The following is a 23,757-nucleotide window of genomic DNA, read 5'->3' as shown; positions in this document are numbered from 1 at the left end:
AATTAGGCAAGAGAAAGAAATCAAGGGTATTCAGTTAGGAAAAGAAGAAGTCAAATTGTCCCTCTTTGCAGATGACATGATTGTATATTTTTTTTTTTTTTTTTTTTTTTTTTTTTTTTTTTTTTTTTTTGAGACGGAGTCTCACGCTGTTGCCCAGGCTGGAGTGCAGTGGCGCGATCTCGGCTCACTGCAAGCTCCGCCTCCTGGGTTCACGCCATTCTCCTGCCTCAGCCTCCTGAGTAGCTAGGACTACAGGCGCCCGCCACCACGCCCGGCTAATTTTTTGTATTTTTAGTAGAGACGGGGTTTCACTGTGGTCTCGATCTCCTGACCTTGTGATCCGCCCGCCTCGGCCTCCCAAAGTGCTGGGATTACAGGCTTGAGCCACCGCGCCCGGCGACATGATTGTATATTTAGAAAACCCCATTGTCTCAGCCCAAAATCTCCTTAAGCTGATAAGCAACTTCAGCAAAGTCTCAGGATACAAATTAATGTGCAAAAATCACAAGCATTCTTATACACCAGTAACAGACAAACAGAGAGCCAAATCATGAATGAACTTCCATTCACAATTGCTTCAAAGAGAATCAAATACCTAGGAATCCAACTTACAAGGGATGTAAAGGACCTCTTCAAGGAGAACTACAAACCACTGCTCAGTGAAATAAAAGAGGACACAAACAAATGGAAGAACATACCATGGTCATGGATAGGAAGAATCAATATCGTGAAAATGGCCATACTGCCCAAGGTTATTTATAGATTCAATGCCATCCCCATCAAGCTACCAATGAGTTTCTTCACAGAATTGGAAAAAACTGCTTTAAAGTTCATATGGAACCAAAAAAGAGCCCGCATCTCCAAGACAATCCTAAGTCAAAAGAACAAAGCTGGAGGCATCACGCTACCTGACTTCAAACTATACTACAAGGCTACAGTAACCAAAACAGCATGGTACTGGTACCCAAACAGAGATATAGACCAATGGAACAGAACCGAGTCTTCAGAAATAATACCACACATCTACAGCCATCTGATCTTTGACAAACCTGAGAGAAACAAGAAATGGGGAAAGGATTCCCTATTTAATAAATGGTGCTGGGAAAATTGGCTAGCCATAAGTAGAAAGCTGAAACTGGATCCTTTCCTTACTCCTTATACAAAAATTAATTCAAGATGGATTAGAGACTTAAATGATAGACCTAATGCCATAAAAACCCTAGAAGAAAACCTAGGTAGTACCATTCAGGACATAGGCATGGGCAAAGACTTCATGTCTAAAACACCAAAAGCAACGGCAGCAAAAGCCAAAATTGACAAATGGGATCTCATTAAACTAAAGAGCTTCTGCACAGCAAAAGAAACTACCATCAGAGTGAACAGGCAACCTACAGAATGGGAGAAAATTTTTGCAATCTACTCATCTGACAAAGGGCTAATATCCAGAACCTACAAAGAACTCAAACAAATTTACAAGAAAAAAACAAACAACCCCATCAAAAAGTGGGCAAAGGATATGAATAGACATTTCTCAAAAGAAGACATTCATACAGCCAACAGACACATGAAAAAATGCTCATCATCACTGGCCATCAGAGAAATCCAAATCAAAACCACAATGAGATACCATCTCACACCAGTTAGAATGGCAATCATTAAAAAGTCAGGAAACAACAGGTGCTGGAGAGGATGTGGAGAAATAGGAATACTTTTACACTGTTGGTGGGATTGTAAACTAGTTCAACCATTATGGAAAACAGTATGGCGATTCCTCAAGGATCTAGAACTAAATGTACCATATGACCCAGCCATCCCATTACTGGGTATATACCCAAAGGATTATAAATCATGCTGCTATAAAGACACATGCACACATATGTTTATTGTGGCACTATTCACAATAACAAAGACTTGGAATCAACCCAAATGTCCATCAGTGACAGATTGGATTAAGAAAATGTGGCACATATACACCATGGAATACTATGCAGCCATCAAAAAGGATGAGTTTGTGTCCTTTGTAGGGACATGGATGCAGCTGGAAACCATCATTCTTAGCAAACTATCACAAGAACAGAAAACCAAACACCGCATGTTCTCACTCATAGGTGGGAACTGAACAATGAGATCACTTGGACTCAGGAAGGGGAACATCACACACCGGAGCCTATCATGGGGAGGGGGGAGGGGAGAGGGATGGCATTGGGAGTTATACCTGATGTAAATGACGAGTTGATGGGTGCTGACAAGTTGATGGGTGCAGCACGGCAACATGCACAAGTATACATATGTAACAAAGCTGCACGTTATGCACATGTACCCTAGAACTTAAAGTATAATAATAAAAAAAAAATGAAAAAAAAAAATGAAAGGAAAAAAAAAAGAAAATTAACCTACAAGTACAATCTCCCAATTATTTCTATGCAGCATTCCAAAATGTTCCCTAGAGTTTGCTTTACTCATTTATCTATTTTGAAAAGTAACCATAATTATTCGAAAATACATTATTTCTATTTTTAATTGTTGTAGGCACATAGTAGGTATACAGAGGTTACATGAGATATTTTAATACAGGCATGCAATGCATAGTAATCACATCATGGTAAATGAGGTATCTATCACCTCAAGCATCTATCCTTTGTGATATGAAAAATTCAGTTGTACTATTTTAGTTATTTTTAAATGGACAATTACTTTTTTATTATGGTCATCCTATTCTAGCAAATAATAGGTCTTACTCATTATTTCTAATTTTTGTATCCATTAACCATCCCCACTTCCTCCCCAACCCCTGATTATCCTTCCCAGCCTCTAGTAAGGATCCTTCTACTCTCTGTCTCCAAAGTTCAGTTATCTTAAATTTTAGCTCCCACAAATAACTGAGAACATGGGATGTTTGTCTTTTTCTGCCTGGCTTATTTCACTTAAAATAATAACCTATAGTTCCATCCATGTTATTGCATACGACAGGATGTCATTCTTTTTTATGGCTGAATATTACTCTATTGTGTATATGTACCATATTTTCTTCATTCATTTTTTTAATGGACATATAAGTTGCTTCCAAATCTTGACTTTTGTGACTAGTGCTGCAATAAAACATGGGAGTACAGATACCTCGTCAATGTACTGATGTTCCTTCTTTTTTTTTTTTTTTTTTTGAGACGGGGTCTTGCTCTGTCTCCCAGGCTGGAGTGCATTGGTGTGATCTTGGCTCACTGCCAGCTCCGTCTCCCGGGTTCACGCCATTCTCCTGCCTCAGCCTCCTGAGTAGCTGGGACCACAGGCGCCCGCCACCACACCCGGCTAACTTTTTTTTTTTTGTATTATTAGTAGAGATGGGTTTTCACTGTGTTAGCCAGGGTGGTCTTGATCTCCTGACCTCGTGATCCGCCCACCTCGGCCTCCCAAAGTGCTGGGATTACAGGCGTGAGCTGCAGCGCCTGGCCAACTGATGTTCTTTCTTTTGGGTATGTACCCAGCAGTGGGATTGCTGGGTTGTATGGTAGCTCTGTTTTTAGTTTTTTGAGGAATCTCCAAACTGTTTTCCATAGTGGTTGTACTAGTTTACATTCCCACCAACAGTGTATGAGGGTTTCCTATTCTCCACATCCTCGCCAACATTTGTTATTGCTTGTTTTATAAATAAAACCATTCGAGTTGGAGTGAGATTATGCCTCATTGTGGTTTTGATTTACATTTCTCTTATGACCAATGATATTGAGAACTTTTTCATATACCCACTCGTCATTTATCTTCTTTCAAAAAAAGTGTCTACTCAGATATTTTGCCCATTTTTAATCAGATTATTAGTTTTTTCCTATAGAGTTGTTTTAGCTCTTTATATATTCTAGTTGTTGATCCCTTGTCAAATGGGTAGTTTGGAAATATTTTCTCCCATTCTGTGGGTTGTCTCTTCGTGAGTTGTATCGTTTGCTGTGAAGGAGGTTTTTAACTTGGTATGATACCATTTGTCCTTTTTGCTTTGGTTGCCTGTGCTTGTGGGGTATGGCTCAAGAATTTCTTGCCCAGACCAGTGTTCTGGAGATTTTCCCCAATGTTTTCTTGTAGTGGTTTCATAATTTGAGGTCTTAGATGTAAGTATTTAATCCATTTTGATTTGTTTTCTGTATACTGTTCAAGATAGAGGTCTCATTTTTTTCTTCTGCATTTGGATATCCAATTTTGCCAGCACCATTTATTAAAGGACTCCTTTCCCCAGTGTGTGTTCTTGGCACTTTGTCAAAAAACTAGGTCACTGTAGATGTATGGCTTTATCTCTGGGTTCTCTATTCCATTCCATTGGTCTATGTGTCTGCACTTATGCCAGTACCATGCTGTTTTGGTTACTATAGCTGTGTAGTATAATTTAAAGTCAGGTAAAGTGATTCCTCCAGTTTCGTTCTTTTTTGCTTAGGATATATTTGGCTATTCTGGGTCTTCTGCAGTTCCATATAAATTTTAAAACTGTTTTTTCTATTTCTGTGAAGAATGTCATTGTTAGAAAATACATTATTATAATGGACTCTTCTATTATTGTCATTACAACTAAGCATAACATCATTTCTTAGGTATATTACAAGTAATAAGAATTATATACAATATCCAATTTTTTATTTTTAAAAGATTCTGTGGTCAAGTTTACACAGAAAAATTTATATGCTTTACTTCTCTGCTGGAGATTTTTGACCCACTTTTTTGTATTTTCAAAATTAAAAGTTTAAGCTAAATTTGGTAAGAAGCCACAGACACTTTTTCCTCCAGAAATATGTTGATATACCACAAAACTCATATGTCAAGGAACAATGTAGGGGAAACACTGAAATAGAATGTTTCCTTTGGCTCTGTTGCATATTTCTGATAAAAGTCAAAACTTCTTTAGCTGACAAAATTTAATTTATAGGTAATATTTTTCTAAGTTACTGAACTTATAGATGTTTTAAAAAAAGAGTAATAAAAAGCTCTGTGAATTTCTTCTTTTTTTTTACTTGTTGAATGATTATAAAGTATAACCTGAAACTTTTCAACATTATCTTTTTCTATGAAAATAATTACATTTCTTGCACGTTCTTATCTTTGGAAAGTACATATCATCCCAAATCTTTTCGTATATTTTCTTTCTTTAGTTTTCTAAGTACATGTGATATGTGGTCATTTCCCTTTCTTGAAAATAACAATTTCAAAATTACTATCTCTTTCGCAATTATAATCTAACAGTGGCACATTCCTCCATCAATCAGTAGTCTCAACATGAAATATTTTAATTTTTTCTAAAATATTTTCTTTTCTCTAAATTTTTCCTGTATTTGACACCACAGAAACTCCAATAATTATTTGATACTGTTTTCTTTATTCCATTAAATACTTTAGACAGCTACAGTATAATTTTGCTTGCCATTTTCTATTAATTGGATATATGAGAATGGTTTGATGAGGTAAAGCATGATTTTTTTAAAAAGCCCTGCTCTCTGCTCAGTTAATTGTAAAGTCCTGTATTTAAAATGTGATTAACGTTTGATGGATTTTTTTTGTTCTGCAATTTTGCCCTTTACCATATTCAGTAGAAAAATTATTAATTCGATTTCACTTGTTTTATTTTCCTACTTTTTTTTTTTTTTTTTTTTTTTGAGATGGAGTCTTACTCTATTGCCCAGGCTGGAGTGCAGTGGCACAATCCTGACTCACTGCAAACTCTGCCTCCCAGGTTCAAGTGATTCTCCTGCCTCAGCTTCCCGAGTACCTGGGATTACAGGTGTGCACAACCACGCCCAGCTAATTTTTGTGTATATATATATTTTTAAGTAGAGACAGGGTTTCATCATGTTGGTCAGGCTGGTCTTGAATCGTGATACACCTGCCTCGGCCTCCCAAACTGCTGGCATTACAAGCGTGAACTGCTGCGCCGGGCCATTCCTACTTTGAATATATAGTGCTGTGAACATAATTACTGCATGCTCAAATGCCTTTTTAAAATAATGGAATGATGAGATAAGCTCAAATGTCTTTTTTTCATAATGGAATAATATAATTTGCTTTATATTACTTGAGTTTGATGAAGAAAATCTAGTGATTCTGAAAGGTATTGGATTGAGAACCCCTCATAGAGCATATGTGAGTGTTCAAGTCAGTATCCCTGATTTACTATTTCCTCTTACTTTGTTTCCATTAGAATTTTCTGATTTTTATATGAAGCCAGGCTGATAATTTCACAACATCAGTTGTTTGGGGTTGGTTTATTTGTTTTCTTCAAATGCTTACTATCCATATCCCACTAGATGTATATATTGGGTGAAAATATAGCTCAAATTATACATCCTTCACATCTTTAGGACAACTTAGAAATCTGGTAGACAAGTATAAAGATCATTTTACTTTGGATTACATCTTCTGTCTCCAGTGTTTTCTTCTACAATTTTATTTTCTTGCATCATATTCCCATAATGCCACAAAAGAAAATCATTACATTGTCTTTTTTTATGAGTGATTTTAACATAGGAGATTGTTCTTCCTAGAAGTTTCAATAATACTCTGTTATTTGTACAAGTGACTTATCTGTTTCACAGTCAGCCTGCACTAAAGTGATAAGCATTTTTCGCTTATGTGGTTCCAGAATAAAATTCTGATGAGGTTAGGTAAAGTAGGTGGTAAAAGATATCCTAGATACAAACTAAAAGTTAATTATAATTTAAATGTAAAATTTGTGGAATTAATGTGTAAAGATGCTGGCAAAATATAAATGTCATGCATGTTTTACAACTTACCCATAGTAGAATCAATTAGAAATATAAATGCATTTGATTTTACAATTTTAGTAATGAATTAAATTATTATTAATGAATATATTAAGTATGTTGGAATGCCTTTTTCCAAATCTACTTGTGTGATACACTCTGTCAAAAAAAGCAAAAGGATAACATCCACAAAGTATTGTATGAGTCTTGGATATACACAATGCATATTAATAAATATTCTGAGAAGTTCTGTAGTATAGACACATGTTCATCTTCACTTTCCAAAATACATTTAACCACTGGGTTCTTTTTAATGCATAATCTACTCAATGCGTAAAGAAATTTTTATCTCTAATCATATTGGAACAGTACTACAAATGTGATAATTTCTCTAGAAATGCCTATAAATTATGAAAAAGTCTCACTTTTATATGATGTTCAGTGATGATTTTTTTCAATGTTAATAATTTTAGTGGTAGCAGCCTTTGTAAAAACACAGAAGCTCATCCTCAACAGTTTCTCTAACCATTTAATAGAAATATGTATATTTCAAATTCCATGGAATGCTTTGCATTGAACTCCAAATTGCCCAACCTTCCTCTCACAGGTTACTTGGTCCTTCATATCCCCTGCCAAGAGATAAAAGTCAAGTGTTTGTTTATATGTTTGTAAGTTATTGTTGTCCCCATTATTTATGACTTATGACAACAATATGGCTCATTTGGGAAAATGTGGAACTTAATCAGAAAGGCCTGCGTTGCAATGATCACTTGTGCTATCTTGGCTTTGCTTTGTAATGCCAAGCTTCTAGAATTTCCAGGGGCAGTCTATGAAGAAAAAATTATAAATAGAAAATTAAATGCTGGATTATAGAAGGGTCTCTTGCAAGTGAGAGGCACTGAAACTTAAGGTTCTATAGCTTCATACTAATTCCTTATCTGAATAGTAATTCTTACTGACTCACAGTCTTTCCTTCCGTTAAATTAAACCCACACACTCTGGATGCCCCAAGCCTAATCTTTGCTAGCTTGTTTCCTACAACCTAAAATGAGATCCTGTATTCTTATCCTCTGACCCTCCAAAACCCCTTCTCAGCCGTATGCTAGTTAAATTATGTCAACTTCCTAAAAATCACCAGATTATACAGCAGATATTAATTTTTATCTTTCTGATCACAGAGCATGAGTTTTTCTTTTTAAAATTTTTTTTATTGTACTTTAAGTTCTAGGGTATGTGTGCACAACGTGCAGGTTTGTTACATACGTATATATGTGCCATGTTGGTATGCTGCACCCATTAACTCGTCATTTACATTAGGTATATCTCCTAATGCAATCCCATCCCCCTCCCCCAACCCCACAACAGGCCCCGGTGTGTGATGTTAGTTTTTCTATTACATTACATATATTTCTGCTTTGTAATTTACTTATATATCTACATTCTGCCTCTCAAAATAAAGCTTCTGTAAGTATAGGGGCAACGGTTTTGTTCTTACTGTGTGGAATTGAGTAGTAGAAGCTGAACAATGTATTGAATTGAATTATAAATAAGATTAAATTTCTTTTTTCCCCCCACAAATGTCTATTTGGAGGATACTTTTATTTTAAAACCATAATTAAAGAGGCAATATAATTGTTCAAATGGCAGCAACTTTGTTACTTCGTAGTTATTTTACCTTGGGTTTGTTGACATTTTTACTTCATTCGTAAATGAAGATGTTAAATACTTCTGTTAATATGATTCAGAGATGGAATTAATTATATAAAGTGTTAGTGCATAAGTTCACGCAAATGTCTGCAGTGGTGAGGATACTGATGATGATTTCTTTTCTTTATTTATGTTTTGTTTGCTCTTCTTTGACACCTCTGGTATAAAAGGTTAAGGGACTATGTGTATACTTCGTTTTTTCCTCTACTAACCTTGGAGGCTAAGGGGATGGAAAAACTTTTAAATACATGTACACAGATATGATTACAGATGTGTAGCTTGGACGCTTTACCCTCTCTGAGTATATTCTCATTTTTCCCCGTCAGTTTCCTCTCACAGTAACCACAATTGCTATTCAACTTTCATCACTTTGACTTAAACTCCACCTTGATTCTCTCCTCTCATCCTCAGCAGATACCTAAGGTTTTGTGCTTATGAGGAAATGACATGTTATATCGCTGATAACTTATAACTAAATATTTGTGCAAACAACATGGACAGGTATTTTTACATATACTGTCACATCTGATCTTTTTCACCAAAACCAATGTAGTTGACTACTGAAGAAATGAGAATTTCTCAGATAAGAAAACCTCATTGCTGGCTTGCTATTATCATTCTTGGGCTAGACATGAGGAAATCGAGGTTCGGAACATGTTGATGCTTTGCCCAAGGTGGCAAGAGAGAGCCCTGAAATTTAAATCATGATTAATGTTAACATGATTTCACCCTGATACTCGGAGAGCACCAAGTAGGAAGCATTCAACTTCTTGCATCTTCACATCTTACTTTTGTTTTCTGAGAAAGAGCCACCTCTACTCCTGCTAATATTTTCCTTTGGCCCTGAGCTTTGTGCTTCACTCTGGTTTCCTTGCTTTAAACAGGGTTTTTTTTTTTTTTTCCTAACCAATTTTCTTCTTACATTAAAAAAAAAAAAATCACTTTATCTGTTGGCTCCTTTCATGTAGCCTTAAAGTATGTTTAAGTCTGATTGACCTGAATTTTATTATGTGTAGAGACAAAAGTCTGCAAAAGTAATTTAAACTGTTTTTGTAAGAATGCTCCTTGTTCCTTAATCAGGGCAGCCCTTGAAAATATGATTTTTGCTCTCATCATCCACAGCCTCTTTTCTAGCTCCAGTGGTCGTTGACCACCTCATGTACCCTGATTACTATTGATCCCATTGAACCTATCTGAAACTGACACTGTTAACCTCTCTCTCTCATTCTTAAAATTCTCACATCAATTGATGTGAGATTTTCTCTCTTTTCTAGTTCTTCTTTTCCTTCTCTTTGACTGTTGTTTCTATTTATTTGGTGCTTTTCTTTCCATGTCAGTTAAATTTCTGTGTTCTCCATGGTTCTCGATTTGCTCTCTCTTCCTGCTTTCCTCTAACACTTGAAAACACTGAAAAAAATACATATTATACAAATGTACTGTTTCCCTTTCTCTCTCTCTATACAGACGCACATAGTGATTATTAAAATGCAAACTCACTTCAACATACTGCTGATTTGCAGTCGCATTTCCTTCCTATGAATTTCCTTAGTTATTAGATTAAATATTAGCAATAAAACTACTGTTATCTGTGATTATGATCAATTTCAAATTTTGGAATTCATCTGCATGATCAAAATAGTGGAAACCATTCATTTGGAACATAAGATTATTTAGTACTTGATTTCTACCTCCATTTCTTGTTATATTTTTGCCAAACTCCTTATGCTCTTCAGCGCCCTGTCTCCACACCTTGTTTCTGTTTAACCAGAAATGCTTTTGTTTTTACAACTCCTATATCCTTGCATATCCAGTATGCATATACAGTATTTAGGACTCTTATTTAGAAGTAACAAAATTGAGGTAACTGAAGCAAAACAAATGAGAGAGAAAGATTAGTCATATGGAAACAGTAATGTGTCCTGGAAACCAAGGACAATAATAAAGTTTTGACTCAAGAAGGGACTAATGCCTGTGTTTTGGTTATTTATGGTAGCCATTTATTATTCCTGCTAACAGTTTTGCAGGTTAAGAAAGCTCACCTGAATGGTTCTCTTTTGGGGTTTCTTATGTGATTTTAGTCCATTATTGGCTGATACTATAGCAACCTGAAAGCTCAACTGGGCTGAACATCCAAGATCACTCACTCACATGGCTAGCAGTTGTTGGCTGAAAGCCTGCTTGTAATTGTTGCTGAAGCATGTATCCATGGCCTTTCCATGTGACTTAGCTTTCTCAGAGCATAATATGTTGGATGGATTCTAAAAGGGAGCACCCTAAGAATGACTGTTCTAAAAATACAGAAGTGGATTTTGGCTTTTGCTGCCATTGCTTTTGGTGTTTTAGACATGAAGTCTTTGCCCATGCCTATGCCCTGAATGGTACTACCTAGGTTTTCCTCTAGGGTTTTTATGGTATTAGGTCTAACATTTAAGTCTCTAATCCATCTTGAATTAATTTTCGTATAAGGAGTAAGGAAAGGATCCAGTTTCAGCTTTCTACTTATGGCTAGCCAATTTTCCCAGCACCATTTATTAAATAGGGAATCCTTTCCCCATTTCTTGTTTCTCTCAGGTTTGTCAAAGATCAGATGGCTGTAGATGTGTGGCATTATTGCTGAGGACTCGGTTCTGTTCCATTGGTCTATATCTCTGTTTGGGTACCAGTACCATGCTGTATTGGTTACTGTAGCCTTGTAGTATAGTTTGAAGTCAGGTAGCATGATGCCTCCAGCTTTGTTCTTTTGACTTAGGATTGTCTTGGAGATGCGGGCTCTTTTTTGGTTCCATATAAACTTTAAAGCAGTTTTTTCCAATTCTGTGAAGAAACTCATTGGTAGCTTGATGGGGATGGCATTGAATCTATAAATAACCTTGGGCAGTATGGCCATTTTCATGATATTGATTCTTCCTATCCATGAGCATGGTATGTTCTTCCATTTGTTTGTGTCCTCTTTTATTTTAAACTAAAGAGCTTCTGCACAGCAAAAGAAGCTACCATCAGAGTGAACAGGCAACCTACAGAATGGGAGAAAATTTTTGCAATCTACTCATCTGACAAAGGGCTAATATCCAGAACCTATAAAGAACTCAAACAAATTTACAAGAAAAAAACAAACAACCCCATCAAAAAGTGGGCAAAGGATATGAACAGACATTTCTCAAAAGAAGATATTCATACAGCCAACAGACACATGAAAAAATGCTCATCATCACTGGCCATCAGAGAAATGCAAATCAAAACCACAATGAGATACCATCTCACACCAGTTAGAATGGCAATCATTAAAAAGTCAGGAAACAACAGGTGCTGGAGAGGATGTGGAGAAATAGGAACACTTTTACACTGTTGGTGGGATTGTAAACTAGTTCAACCATTATGGAAAACAGTATGGCGATTCCTCAAGGATCTAGAACTAGATGTGCCATACGACCCAGCCATCCCATTACTACGTATATACCCAAAGGATTATAAATCATGCTGCTATAAAGACACATGCACACGTATGTTTATTGCGGCACTATTCACAATAACAAAGACTTGGAATCAACCCAAATGTCCATCAGTGACAGACTGGATTAAGAAAATGTGGCACATATACACCATGGAATACTATGCAGCCATCAAAAAGGATGAGTTTGTGTCCTTTGTAGGGACATGGATGCAGCTGGAAACCATCATTCTTAGCAAACTATCACAAGAACAGAAAACCAAACACCGCATGTTCTCACTCATAGGTGGGAACTGAACAATGAGATCACTTGGACTCGAGAAGGGGAACATCATACACCGGGGCCTATCATGGGGAGGGGGGAGGGGGGAGGGATTGCATTGGGAGTTATACCTGATGTAAATGACCAGTTGATGGGTGCTGACGAGTTGATGGGTGCAGCACGCCAACATGGCACAAGTATACATATGTAACAAACTTGCACGTTATGCACATGTACCCTAGAACTTAAAGTATAATAATAATAATTAATAAAAAAAAGAAAAAAAATACAGAAGTGGAAGCTACCAGGCCACTTAAGGACTTTTGCCATAACTGGCACTTGGACTATATTCTATTGGTCAAAGCAGTCAAAGAGTCAACCCAGATTTAAAGAGCTGAAGAAATAAACATCACCTCTTGATGAGGGAGTGGTAAGAGGAGCATGTACTGTGGGAGCTATTATTGCAGCCCTCTTTCAAAAATACTATCTACAGTCTGGGCGCGGTGGCTCACACCTGTAATCCTAGCACTTTGGGAAGCTGAGGCGGGTGGATCACCTGAGGTCAGGCGTTTGAGATCAGCCTGACCAACATGGTAAAGCCCCGTCTCTGCTAAAAAGTATAAAAATTAGCTGGGCATGGTGGTGGGCACCTGTAATCGCAGCTACTTGGGAGGCTGAGGCAGGAGAATCACTTGAACCCAGGAGGCAGAGGTAGCAGTGAGCCAAGATAGTGCCATTGCACTCCAGCCTGGGTGACAGAGCGATGCTCCATCTAAAAAAAAAAAAAAAAAAAACAGACTGCAGCCTGCTATTGGAAACTATCAATATTTTTGTTACCACCTTACTCCCTATGCATCTACTTCTTTCTTCTCTCTCTGTGCATGGACCTTTGCTCTTCCTCAATCCACTCTGCAAACTAGGGATTTCAGAAGCGCAATTTGTTAGCATATGTGACACAATTCCAAGCACTCACAGTTTGACCAGACTTTCTTCTGTCAATTCTAATTTTCTGAGATAAATTCTGATGATTCTCTCTTGACACAAGCATTTTCCACATTCTGATCACCCATAACATGGAGTTGTCCAGAATTATGTGGCCCAGACATGGTTGTTATTAGCCCATCTTTTTGAGGAGGATTAACATTTCCAGGATGAAAGGCCCTGGTCATAACCCCTCTAAAGCATCTGTTACTCCCAGCAATGCTTACTAATTATTCAAAGTTCTACTTTAACATCAACTCCCTTGTAACATCCTCCATACGAGCATTACTCCACCCTGCATACTTCTATCAAATTTTATAGATTCTGTGATGTTCCTTGCTCTATAAATAATGTCATGCACCTAGATGGATCCCTACTCCCAGATTCTAGGTTCCCAGAATGTATCAATATTTCTCACACAAGGTAGTTGTTCAACCAAAGAAGATCATGTATATGGTAATAAAATAAGATACATTTATATGAGTATTCTCTCATTTGTTTTAAGGCAGAATTCTAACCATTTAGGTAATTTATAATTAATTTGCCTCTATAATTGTTAGGATTAATATTCTAAGGAATAATATTAAGTTAGATCTGTGAATTTATAACCTTGCATAAACAGCTCCTTAACCACTTAGCCCATTTTCTTGGTATAATTCTCATTACTCAGTTCAGGGCTATAGTTCTCTCTGGAAACTGCTAAGCAAAACTGATGTTATCTTCTAATGATATGTATCAGAATTTACTCCAATTGGTGTAAATTCACTTACACTAATGTGCATTATACAAAATGATCCACATGATAATGTTATGGGCACTCTGGTATAACTTAGTTTCTTCTCTAAATTATAATAATCTAATAATAACTGAATTTTAAATTAGAATGGCTTGACCACTAGCTGATTTTTATGAATTTGACAGAAATAAATAAATAAATGTATTGTTTTGGTATCCACATGCTGGAGAGATCCATGCCTATAACTGGCTCAGAAATTCGTATGTTAAATGCAGAATATACTTTACAGTAGAACTTGCTGAAAAATGTCTTTATTAAATATATAAATATTGAAATGTTTTATAGTTATCTAAAATTCAAAATCAGTATCTGCAGGAAGTCATCAAATATCTATCAGACAAATAACAATACCCATTTGGGGCATTTAACTTCCGTTTATTAAATTCATAGCTTCCCTGAAATTTAACTGAAATATGGCACATGGTGACTGACTAAACAACACTAAGGCCAGGCACGGTGGCTCACGCCCATAATCACAGCACTGTGGGAGGCTGAGACAGGAGAATTGCTTAAGGCCAGGATTTTGAGACAAGCCTGGGTCACCTAGCAAGACCCTGCCTGTACAATGAAATAAAATAAAATACAAAGAACGTGATTAAGGAGTATTTTCCACATGCAATTTTCTCATTATATCTCATCCCTGTCACAGTTAGCTGAATCTTACAGGTTAACATCTTGTCTTTGGTCAGATTTGAGTGTAACTTCAAAGATAAAACATATCAATTCTACATATAAGATATAAATTGCCTATTGAAAATGATATCTGAAATAGTTGTTATTGACTCAAAATGATTATTGCTTTTCTCATAATAATCCCCTAGGGAAGAAATGAATCATTTCACTTTTGGTAATTTATGAAACTAAAAAATATTTACGATAATTCCATTTAGGTGATCCACCTGCCTCGGCCTCCCAGAGTGCTAGGATTACAGGCGTGAACCACCACTCTTGGCCAATTTATGGTCGCTTTAAAGGAAGCTACATGGTAGTGATGGTTTAGGAGAGTTTCTGAATTTCGTCTTCTTGGAAAGTTATTCTTTGTAGAGCATGTTAACTAATAATGCTATCCTCCCAACAGAAAATCCAATCTGATTTGACAAGTCATGAGATCAGTTTAGAAGAAATGAAGAAACATAACCAGGGGAAGGAGGCTGCCCAAAGAGTCCTGTCTCAGATTGATGTTGCACAGGTATATTTCATTTCCAAAACTAAGGAACATGTTTTTGTTTGGCATTATAACATAATCCAGTCTATATTAGACAACTTGATTATTGGCAAGATTGGATTTGAGGACATTATTTGAAAACTACAATTTGATGTCTAAACAATGAGTTTTTGCTTTCTACATTTTAAAAATAAAATAGGTTAATTAATTACCTTTTATTTATTATAACATTAAGAAAAAACTGCTGAATTATTCTCCCAAATGTAGGTTTTCTCATGTTGGATGAATGGAAAAATATTGCTTTATTTTGTTTTTATTTTTCTGTATATCTTCAGAAATAAAGACAAAACTATTAATAAAAATATGACCAGTTATTGTTTGAAAGGCAAAATTAAATCAGTGCCTTGTTACACTGTCCTTACAGAAAAAATTGCAAGATGTCTCCATGAAGTTTCGATTATTTCAGAAGCCAGCCAATTTTGAGCAGCGTCTACAAGAAAGTAAGATGATTTTAGATGAAGTGAAGATGCACTTGCCTGCGTTGGAAACCAAGAGTGTGGAACAGGAAGTAGTACAGTCACAGTTAAATCATTGTGTGGTATGTATTTCTGTTGGCAAATATGCAGGTACCCCTTGACTTTCCTCATTAAGAAGTATCTTCTCTTTTATAAGAAAAAATTGTTTTCAGATAACCATAATAATTATACTATATAATTTTAAGATTGAGAACAAAAATTGGCACATGTATTGTGGCCTATTCTGTGTGTCTTTTTTGAATCTATAATTCTCCTAAGAACTGTGCAGAATGTAAAAATATGTTGCTTGTGTTTAATTTGTATGATTCTTTAAATATATTTTAAATGGAAATCTAGAAAGGAAATATATTAATGTAAAAATAGTAACAACAGTACTTGCAATAATCCTAACAACTGCATAAATAATGGATGCCAAGTAAGCTAAATGGCATACAGAAGCCACCTTTAATTCTTAAGGCTGATTACCTTAGAGAATTTAAGGACAAACAGCTGTTGAATGGCAAAGCAAGATTCCAATTCAGGTACTCTTATTCCAAACCTTAATAACTTTCCTTTAAACACCAGTACTGGATATACACTGAAATGCCATGAGACAACACAGAATTAAAAGGCATGGAAAGGTACAAATAGCTTATAGCATAAATCTGATTTAAACTTTGTAATATTGAGCGGTGTCCTATGTTGCTATAATTGGAAGTTGACCAACTAAGATGATTCCTCTGAAAATATAAAGCTGAGGTATGATTGCATCTACTAGAGTAACGTAAGTAGTATTATAACTCTACATGTACTATCGACCACTAGAGTAGAAAGTCGCATAAAATGAAAACACAGAATGTTGTTAACATTAAAGAGAAAACTAGTCTATTTAGTACTTGGTATTTTAAATAGTGTTTCTACATCTACTCCATAATATCAATGAAAAACAGATTACTTCAGATACATTGTAGTCATATCATCATGACTGGGAAAATATTTTTCTTTTTAACAAATATCTTAAATACATGTTCATGAAAAATATGAGGTATTCTTATTCAATAATATATTTTCATAACTCAAGCTTCATTTTCTGTGATATAATTATGTTAATTATTCTCACCCCCAGAAAGAAACTTGGATTAGAAATGATAGAAAGTAGTTAATTGATATTAGATGAATAAGAATAGGAATATATGGGAACATATCCCATCTTAAATTTTGCAAAAAAAAAAAAAAAACACATAAATGACCCAAGTACATTATTCATGACTAATATTTGCAAAGTGAGCACTTTTCATTCTTTTCTAGAAACAGATCTCTAATGTTACCTTATAAAATATATCTACCAGTAAATATGAGCTGAGAACAATCTCACCTGTGTCCAGCTATGACTGTGCCCTGTGTCAATATGAAGGAAACTGCTCAAGGCACTTTCTGAATTGGCTTCTGGTTCTGGTTTAAATGTCAGGACCAATTCAAGCAGTTTTTTCATAAGAATATCCTTACACTGTTTAGTGTTTTCATTATTTAAGATGCTTTGTGGTATATACCATAATCATAGTCTTGCCTTCAAGAAATGTTTGTCTATTTATAAAAGTCTTACTGGCATGAACACAAATATAAATAATATTTCTCCTCTTTGTTTATAAATATTTTATTTGCCTATTGAATGAAGTGATGTTAATGGCTAACAGTACCTTGAGGGAACTGTCATCATCAAAATAAAGCATTTAGATTTTTTTGAAGTTCAGAGAGTAAATAATTTAGAAAAATCTCTGATTCCAAATCAGCATAGTTGATTTTCAACATAATAATTAATTTCCATGTTTCCAGATACACAGATATTTTTATATCTTCTAAGACAAGAGTAAAATGAAATAAAAAATATCATCTGGAAAGCTCAGACAAAAGTCATAATTATTAGTAATAAAGGAATGTTAACATTAGTTGCCGAAGAGAGGATTAATATGGAAATAGGCATGTGACAATCAGATAATTGCCCAGCCTTTACAAAATGTTTTGTTTTAGACCTTACTTTTAAACTGAAAAAAAATAATAATAATAATAAATAAACCTGATTTTTGTTCTAATTCCATAAAAACAATTACCTACTAGCAAGTTTATTTTTTGGTAATACTAAAATAAGTACTGATAGTTTAGATTTATGACTAAACAAATTAAAGCAGAGATACATAATGTAAACTATTATATATATATGTATACATATATACACACACATATATATTTGAATACATGGACATACACATACAAACACATATATTTCTAGGAAAATAGTTACAAAGCAAAATTAAGACATCAAGTGGTGTTGGAGTGGTGTTGGTGGTATAATTGTGCACATAGCTGTCTTCCAAAGTTATGACACTTGTCTTATGATGCTTTTTTTGTAGCAACCTATTTTTGTGAAACAATATGTGTGTGCTTTATAGTTGTGATGTACATGTGAATTGTAAATAATATTTTTATATCTGTTTATGTTTTTCATCAGCCCTTCGAAGAAAACAAATTTGAGTAATTTAATTAACATTGAAAATGACCTCACTTTGTTATATATGATACAATATGTATTAAAATTATGATCTAGAAATTTAGGTGTTTTACCTTACTAATATGTAAGTACCGTGAAAACAGCAGTGAATGTGTGCGTTTTGGCCACCACTGACTTCCCAGTGATTCAGATACTATCTGGTTCATAGTAACCACTCAATAAATACCCGATGAATGAGTGAATTAATTCATCTAAATATATGGCTAGAATTATATAACTCCAACGTTTAAAATAGAAGTCATGTAAAATTCAGAATTGACATTTATGTTCATTGAACTAAATACATATATATATGTATCTCACAAGACACACATATATGATTAACTCTCAGTTTAATAAGAATAGCTGCAAATTACATGTATCTGCGTGTGTAGACAATTAAAAATAGAAATATTAAATCAATAGAAAATGCAAAAGCTAGATATTGACCACTGCGACAAAATGCTACTCTATTAAAATTGTAAGCATGGACTAGCAATTAAGGGAATCTCTATTTCTTTCTGTTAATAATATTATGAAGTACTTTAACTCTACTGATTATTATGTTTTGTTTTATGTTTAAACTTAGAACTTGTATAAAAGTCTGAGTGAAGTGAAGTCTGAAGTGGAAATGGTGATAAAGACTGGACGTCAGATTGTACAGAAAAAGCAGACGGAAAATCCCAAAGAACTCGATGAAAGAGTAACAGCTTTGAAACTGCATTATAATGAGCTGGGAGCAAAGGTGTGTGCATACTGAGACCACAAACACTTCTTTCCACTTTCCTTATAAATTGTAAAGCAAGGGGAAGTAAATTATGTATGATTAGAGTCTTAGAAATTCTAAACAACTCTCTCTCTCTCCCTCTCTCTCTATATATATATGTATACACATACACACACACACACACACACACACACACACACACACAAAGATGAACATATACACATATTTCCATGTGGAATTCTCATTAAGAAACAATAATTAATCATTGAGGCTCTGCGGCTCTGCTTTTTCAGATTGAAAAATATGTAACGTTCAGGGAGGTTTTTCCTGCTCCATGAGATAGTTATAAAAGGGTGTTTTTATTCTAATTGCTCCTTATTTTCATTATATAAATCTACTTGTGATGACTTGAAGACTGGTAAATATTATAAACTGTATCTATTTATATGTAGGTCTAATGTAGTTAACATATTCTACATAGGCCACATTAAGTATAAAAATTACACAGTAATTATTTCCCCATATGGCCAAGACTTGCAAAATCTATCACACTTGGCTAATAAGATAGCATGGATAGCCAGTTAAGACCTATGGCTCTGTAATTATTTTTGTATCATTGTCCTGATCAGAGTCTCATGACCCCACTCCATCTTACTGTTAATTCAAGATGCCTACATCTCCTCTTTCCAAAACTGTGGGATGTCTAGGATAGTTATCTCACTTCGCTCAACTCAAATATTTTGTATAGATTTAGAGCTTTGATAGTTTAAAATTATGATAGTAAGTAGTCTCTTCACTCTGTTGATAGTTTCTTTTGCTGAGAAGAAGCTTTTTAGTTTGTTGCAATAACAGTCATCTAGTTTTCCTCTTGTTGCCTGTGCTTTGGGAGTCAGATAAAAAAAAATGTTTGCGCAGACCACTATCAGGAAGCTTTTACCTGTTTTCTTCAAATCATTTTACAGGTTCAGGTTTTAAGTCTTCAGTCCATTTTGAATTGGCTTTTTATATGGTGTGAGATAAATGTCCAATTGCATTCTCCTGCATTTGGATATCTAATTTCTCAGAACCATTTATCTAAGAGAATGTCCTTTTCTCATTGTGTGTTCTTAGCACTTTGGTTGATCAGTTGATCATAAATATGTGGATTTATTTTTGGGCTCTCTGTTCTGTTCCTTTGGTCTATATGTCTGTTTTTATACTACTATCCTGCTCTTTTAATTACTAGAGCATTATAGAATACTTTTGAATCAGGTAATTATGATACCTCCAGTTTTGTTCTTTTGGCTTAAGATTGCTTTGGCTATTCTGGGTCTTTTGTTGTTCAAAATGAAATTTAGGATTGTTTCTTTTACATCTGCCAAAAATGTCACTGGAATTTTAATAGGGGTTGCATCAAGTCTGTAAATTGCTTTGAGTGGTACAGACATCTTAACAATATTATTTATTCCAACCCGTGAATATAGGATGTCTTTCCATAAACGGATATCTTACTACTTCCAAAAATGGACTTCTAACATTTTAATTTCATTCTGACTGAAATAACTGAATTTCATGGAGGATAAAAAGTTACATTTTTATAAGTCAGGCTCTCAACTTTAGTGAATAGAACAACATCACTGATAAAATTGTCTGTTACCTCATCTTAGACAGAAATACAAATGTCCATGTTTGAGAAATAGCTAAGGAGAGGCATATTTCTTGTATCTCACCCTGAAAGTAGATTGAAGGTTATATCTTGAAGATATTAATTGCAAATTCCTTATCATAGAAAGTAAATTTTAGAATTAAATTGAAATCTGAAAATAACCATTTTTGTTAGTTGATAGTCTTTTTTTTATATTTTAAAAACCGTCTAATTTATATTTGGTATGTTTTAAACAAGTTTGTTGCCATCCTATAACAAAAGATTCTCCTACTTTGTTACAAAATAAGGAAACAAAATAAGGAACACTGATACTCAATTGATGGGAAAGCATTATGTTAATCTTGAAATAAAATACATTTCAACTGCTTGTTTGGTCTACTGGGGTACCTTTGGAATGAGATACCTTTGTATCCTCTAGAGAAATGTATCATTGTTTTAAAGATCACCACAGAGAGAAAAGTTGTATCTGCACTGGATATCTCATTCCAGTGCTTATCAATTTTTATAGATGCCAATTATTTCATATTTAACATCATTTATGAAGGGTTGAATCTCTAGTCTCAAATCTATTGGAGATTGAATAATCTCTAATATCCTAATGCTACAGCTTCAGTTCTGGAAACATATGCTTTTTATAATTATAAATTATAAATTTTAAATTAATAAAATAAATGTATGTTATCATTATAAATTACAAATTTTCAGTTTCTAATTTAGCCTGTGTGACTTTATACTAAAATAATGTATGGATGAGTATTTTTTAAATTAAGAAAATTCACATTTTGGTAAAGGGGAGTTTCTCAGTTTACTTTTTAAAATAGAGTTGTGTGTGGACTTTTTATTTGTCAAGGGAATTTTTACAAAATCATTGCAAGAGTAAATTTAGCATAAAATAACAGGCTAAATCAATTAGAATTTAAAACAATAAAAGTGACATTAGATGAATAATAGTGCCCTGAGTTGATTATTATTCAGAAATGAATGATTCTCATAATGATATAAACCCTATTTATTCCTGAAAATACATATTTGAGAGCTTGTGTTTCTTCTAACCATTTGCCACATAGTACTATCCTTAAAGCAAAATAAAAGTGTATGAAGAAATCATAATATCACAGAAAACAGCAAAAACATAGGCCAAAAATTTGTTTTTGAAGTAAATATTGATTTAGAAACATTTATGACTGAGGGATCATGTATAAATACCATCTTATAAAAATGCTGTAAGTCCTGTATTCTTTGGCTGAGAGTAAAAATATTGTCTGCATTTTGACTCAAAATATTTTCAACAGCAGTAGCTTTGTCTGATAAAAGCAAAGGCAACAAAGGGAATTTTATTACATTATTCTTTTTATATAAGAAGGAACCCTTCTGTTTTAATCATCTTCAGAATTTACATGGTTCTGTCTGCGTCAATTCAGTATGCATTACCTTTTTGGAGTAATCAACTCCAGCTGCCATAACAAAATAAAATAAACCTGATGGCTTAAACAACACAAATTGATTTCTCCAAGTTCTGGAGTCTGGGAGTGCAAGATCAAGGGGCTGGTCCATTTGATTCCTGAAGAGTACTTCTTACATTTTCACTGTATTCTTATATGGTGATGAGTGGGGAGAGAAATATAATTTATTAAGAGATACTAAACCTAGTACCGTTGATGTAATAATACCTATAATCCCTTTTTATTTCTCTATGCTCTGATTTTTATGGAAATATACATAAATAGCAATACTAATATCATCCCGTAAATACATTGTTAACTTCCTGAAACAATGACTACTAAAACATTTTACTGCAGGTGGCATTCTGTTAAATGTATCCATTCCCTGCATACACACACAAAGTATAAAACTCAATTTTCCTTAAGATGGCAGTGTCTCCTATTTTTTAAAAATGTATTTAGCTGGAAATAAACAAAATGAAATAAATAAAAATCAATAATGCATTAGCTCTGGGAAGATAGAATTTCTTTGAAATATTGAATCTGGAATCATTTTTCTACCAGTAGTGCATAGGAAAAAATATGCATAGAAACACACCGTAAGGTATATTTTCTCCCACCCACCCCCCATGCACCCTTACAACACAAATAAATTTCTTGCAGCCAAAAGGGCAGATGCTTTTACTTAGTGAAAAACATCACACACCGGGGCCTATCATGGGGAGGGGGGAGGGGGGAGGGATTGCCTTGGGAGTTATACCTGATGTAAATGACGAGTTGATGGGTGCTGACAAGTTGATGGGTGCAGCACACCAACATGGCACAAGTATACATATGTAACAAACCTGCATGTTATGCACATGTACCCTAGAACTTAAAGTATAATAATAAATAAATAAAAGAAGAAAAAAAAATAGAAGGGAAAATCTGTTTTAAATAAATGAATTTACAGCCTCAGCAACTAAATGTTTTCTAAATGTACACACACCTCTCCTAAAGAAAATAATGAATTTTGTTATTTGGAATTGGAATTGTTATCAGGGTTCCAGAATATTTATTTTGATTGTAGCATTTTAGATGCTTTATACATATTTTCATCTTTGGTGTTTTTCTTGCTTATAGCTAGATTCTTGTTTCGGTTGCACACACAGACACACACACATATATATTTGTATATATATATATATGACTGATATATATATATATATTTGTGTATATATATGTATCAGTCAGTGGTACCTATTATGCCTAGGGCATGATGCACAAATGCTGGTGGTGGTATTTTAACCAATTCCATTACAATTGAAATTAATCTGGACTCTACCTTTCGGATCTCTTAGCAACAAAAGCCAAATCTTGTCCGTGTTTTATTTACCTGTAAGGTAGTAAAATAGATGGAAATAAAGCTTTTGCTCTGTACATTCAGACACAGTTTTTTATTGAACCATCCCTAAAGGTAAATAAGGAGAATAAAGGAAGGGTTTGAGGTCTTACAGTATGTCAAGCTCTCTCAAAATGTTGTCTGGTTTTACCCTCAGAATATTCCTATGTTCTATTAATAAGTATATAATCCCATTTGATAGATGTGTTAACAGAGTAAAATGAGGTATTCTGCCAAAAATCGTACTCAAGTTGTGAGTCCACTAGGTATTGCAGAGCCTCACATACTTATATTCCATCATGCTGTTTCTGCAGAGCCAAATATTTATATCTACTGTTCAGATTCCCAGTCTTCATGACAGAAAAGGGTTTAAAAACAAATATATATATATATAGTAAAAACATATAACAAC

The 23,757-nt window shown here is 34.4% G+C and overlaps 1 protein-coding gene across 15 annotated transcripts in view; it reads left to right on the top strand.

The window, feature by feature from the left end:
* Positions 1-23,757, top strand: part of DMD (dystrophin) — a 2,153,717-nt gene that overhangs the window by 823,414 nt on the left and 1,306,546 nt on the right. For all 15 annotated transcript variants that reach the window (XM_015443662.3, XM_065538825.1, XM_065538826.1 and 12 more), the window contains 3 exons: positions 15,004-15,114; positions 15,515-15,688; positions 18,740-18,895. In XM_015443662.3, coding sequence (XP_015299148.3) covers positions 15,004-15,114; positions 15,515-15,688; positions 18,740-18,895 — 441 coding nt within the window. The remainder of the gene's footprint in view (positions 1-15,003; positions 15,115-15,514; positions 15,689-18,739; positions 18,896-23,757) is intronic.

The sequence above is a fragment of the Macaca fascicularis genome, chromosome X, assembly GCF_037993035.2.
Source record: "Macaca fascicularis isolate 582-1 chromosome X, T2T-MFA8v1.1".
NCBI lineage: Eukaryota > Metazoa > Chordata > Mammalia > Primates > Cercopithecidae > Macaca > Macaca fascicularis.
This window is presented reverse-complemented; position numbering and strand designations above follow the sequence as displayed.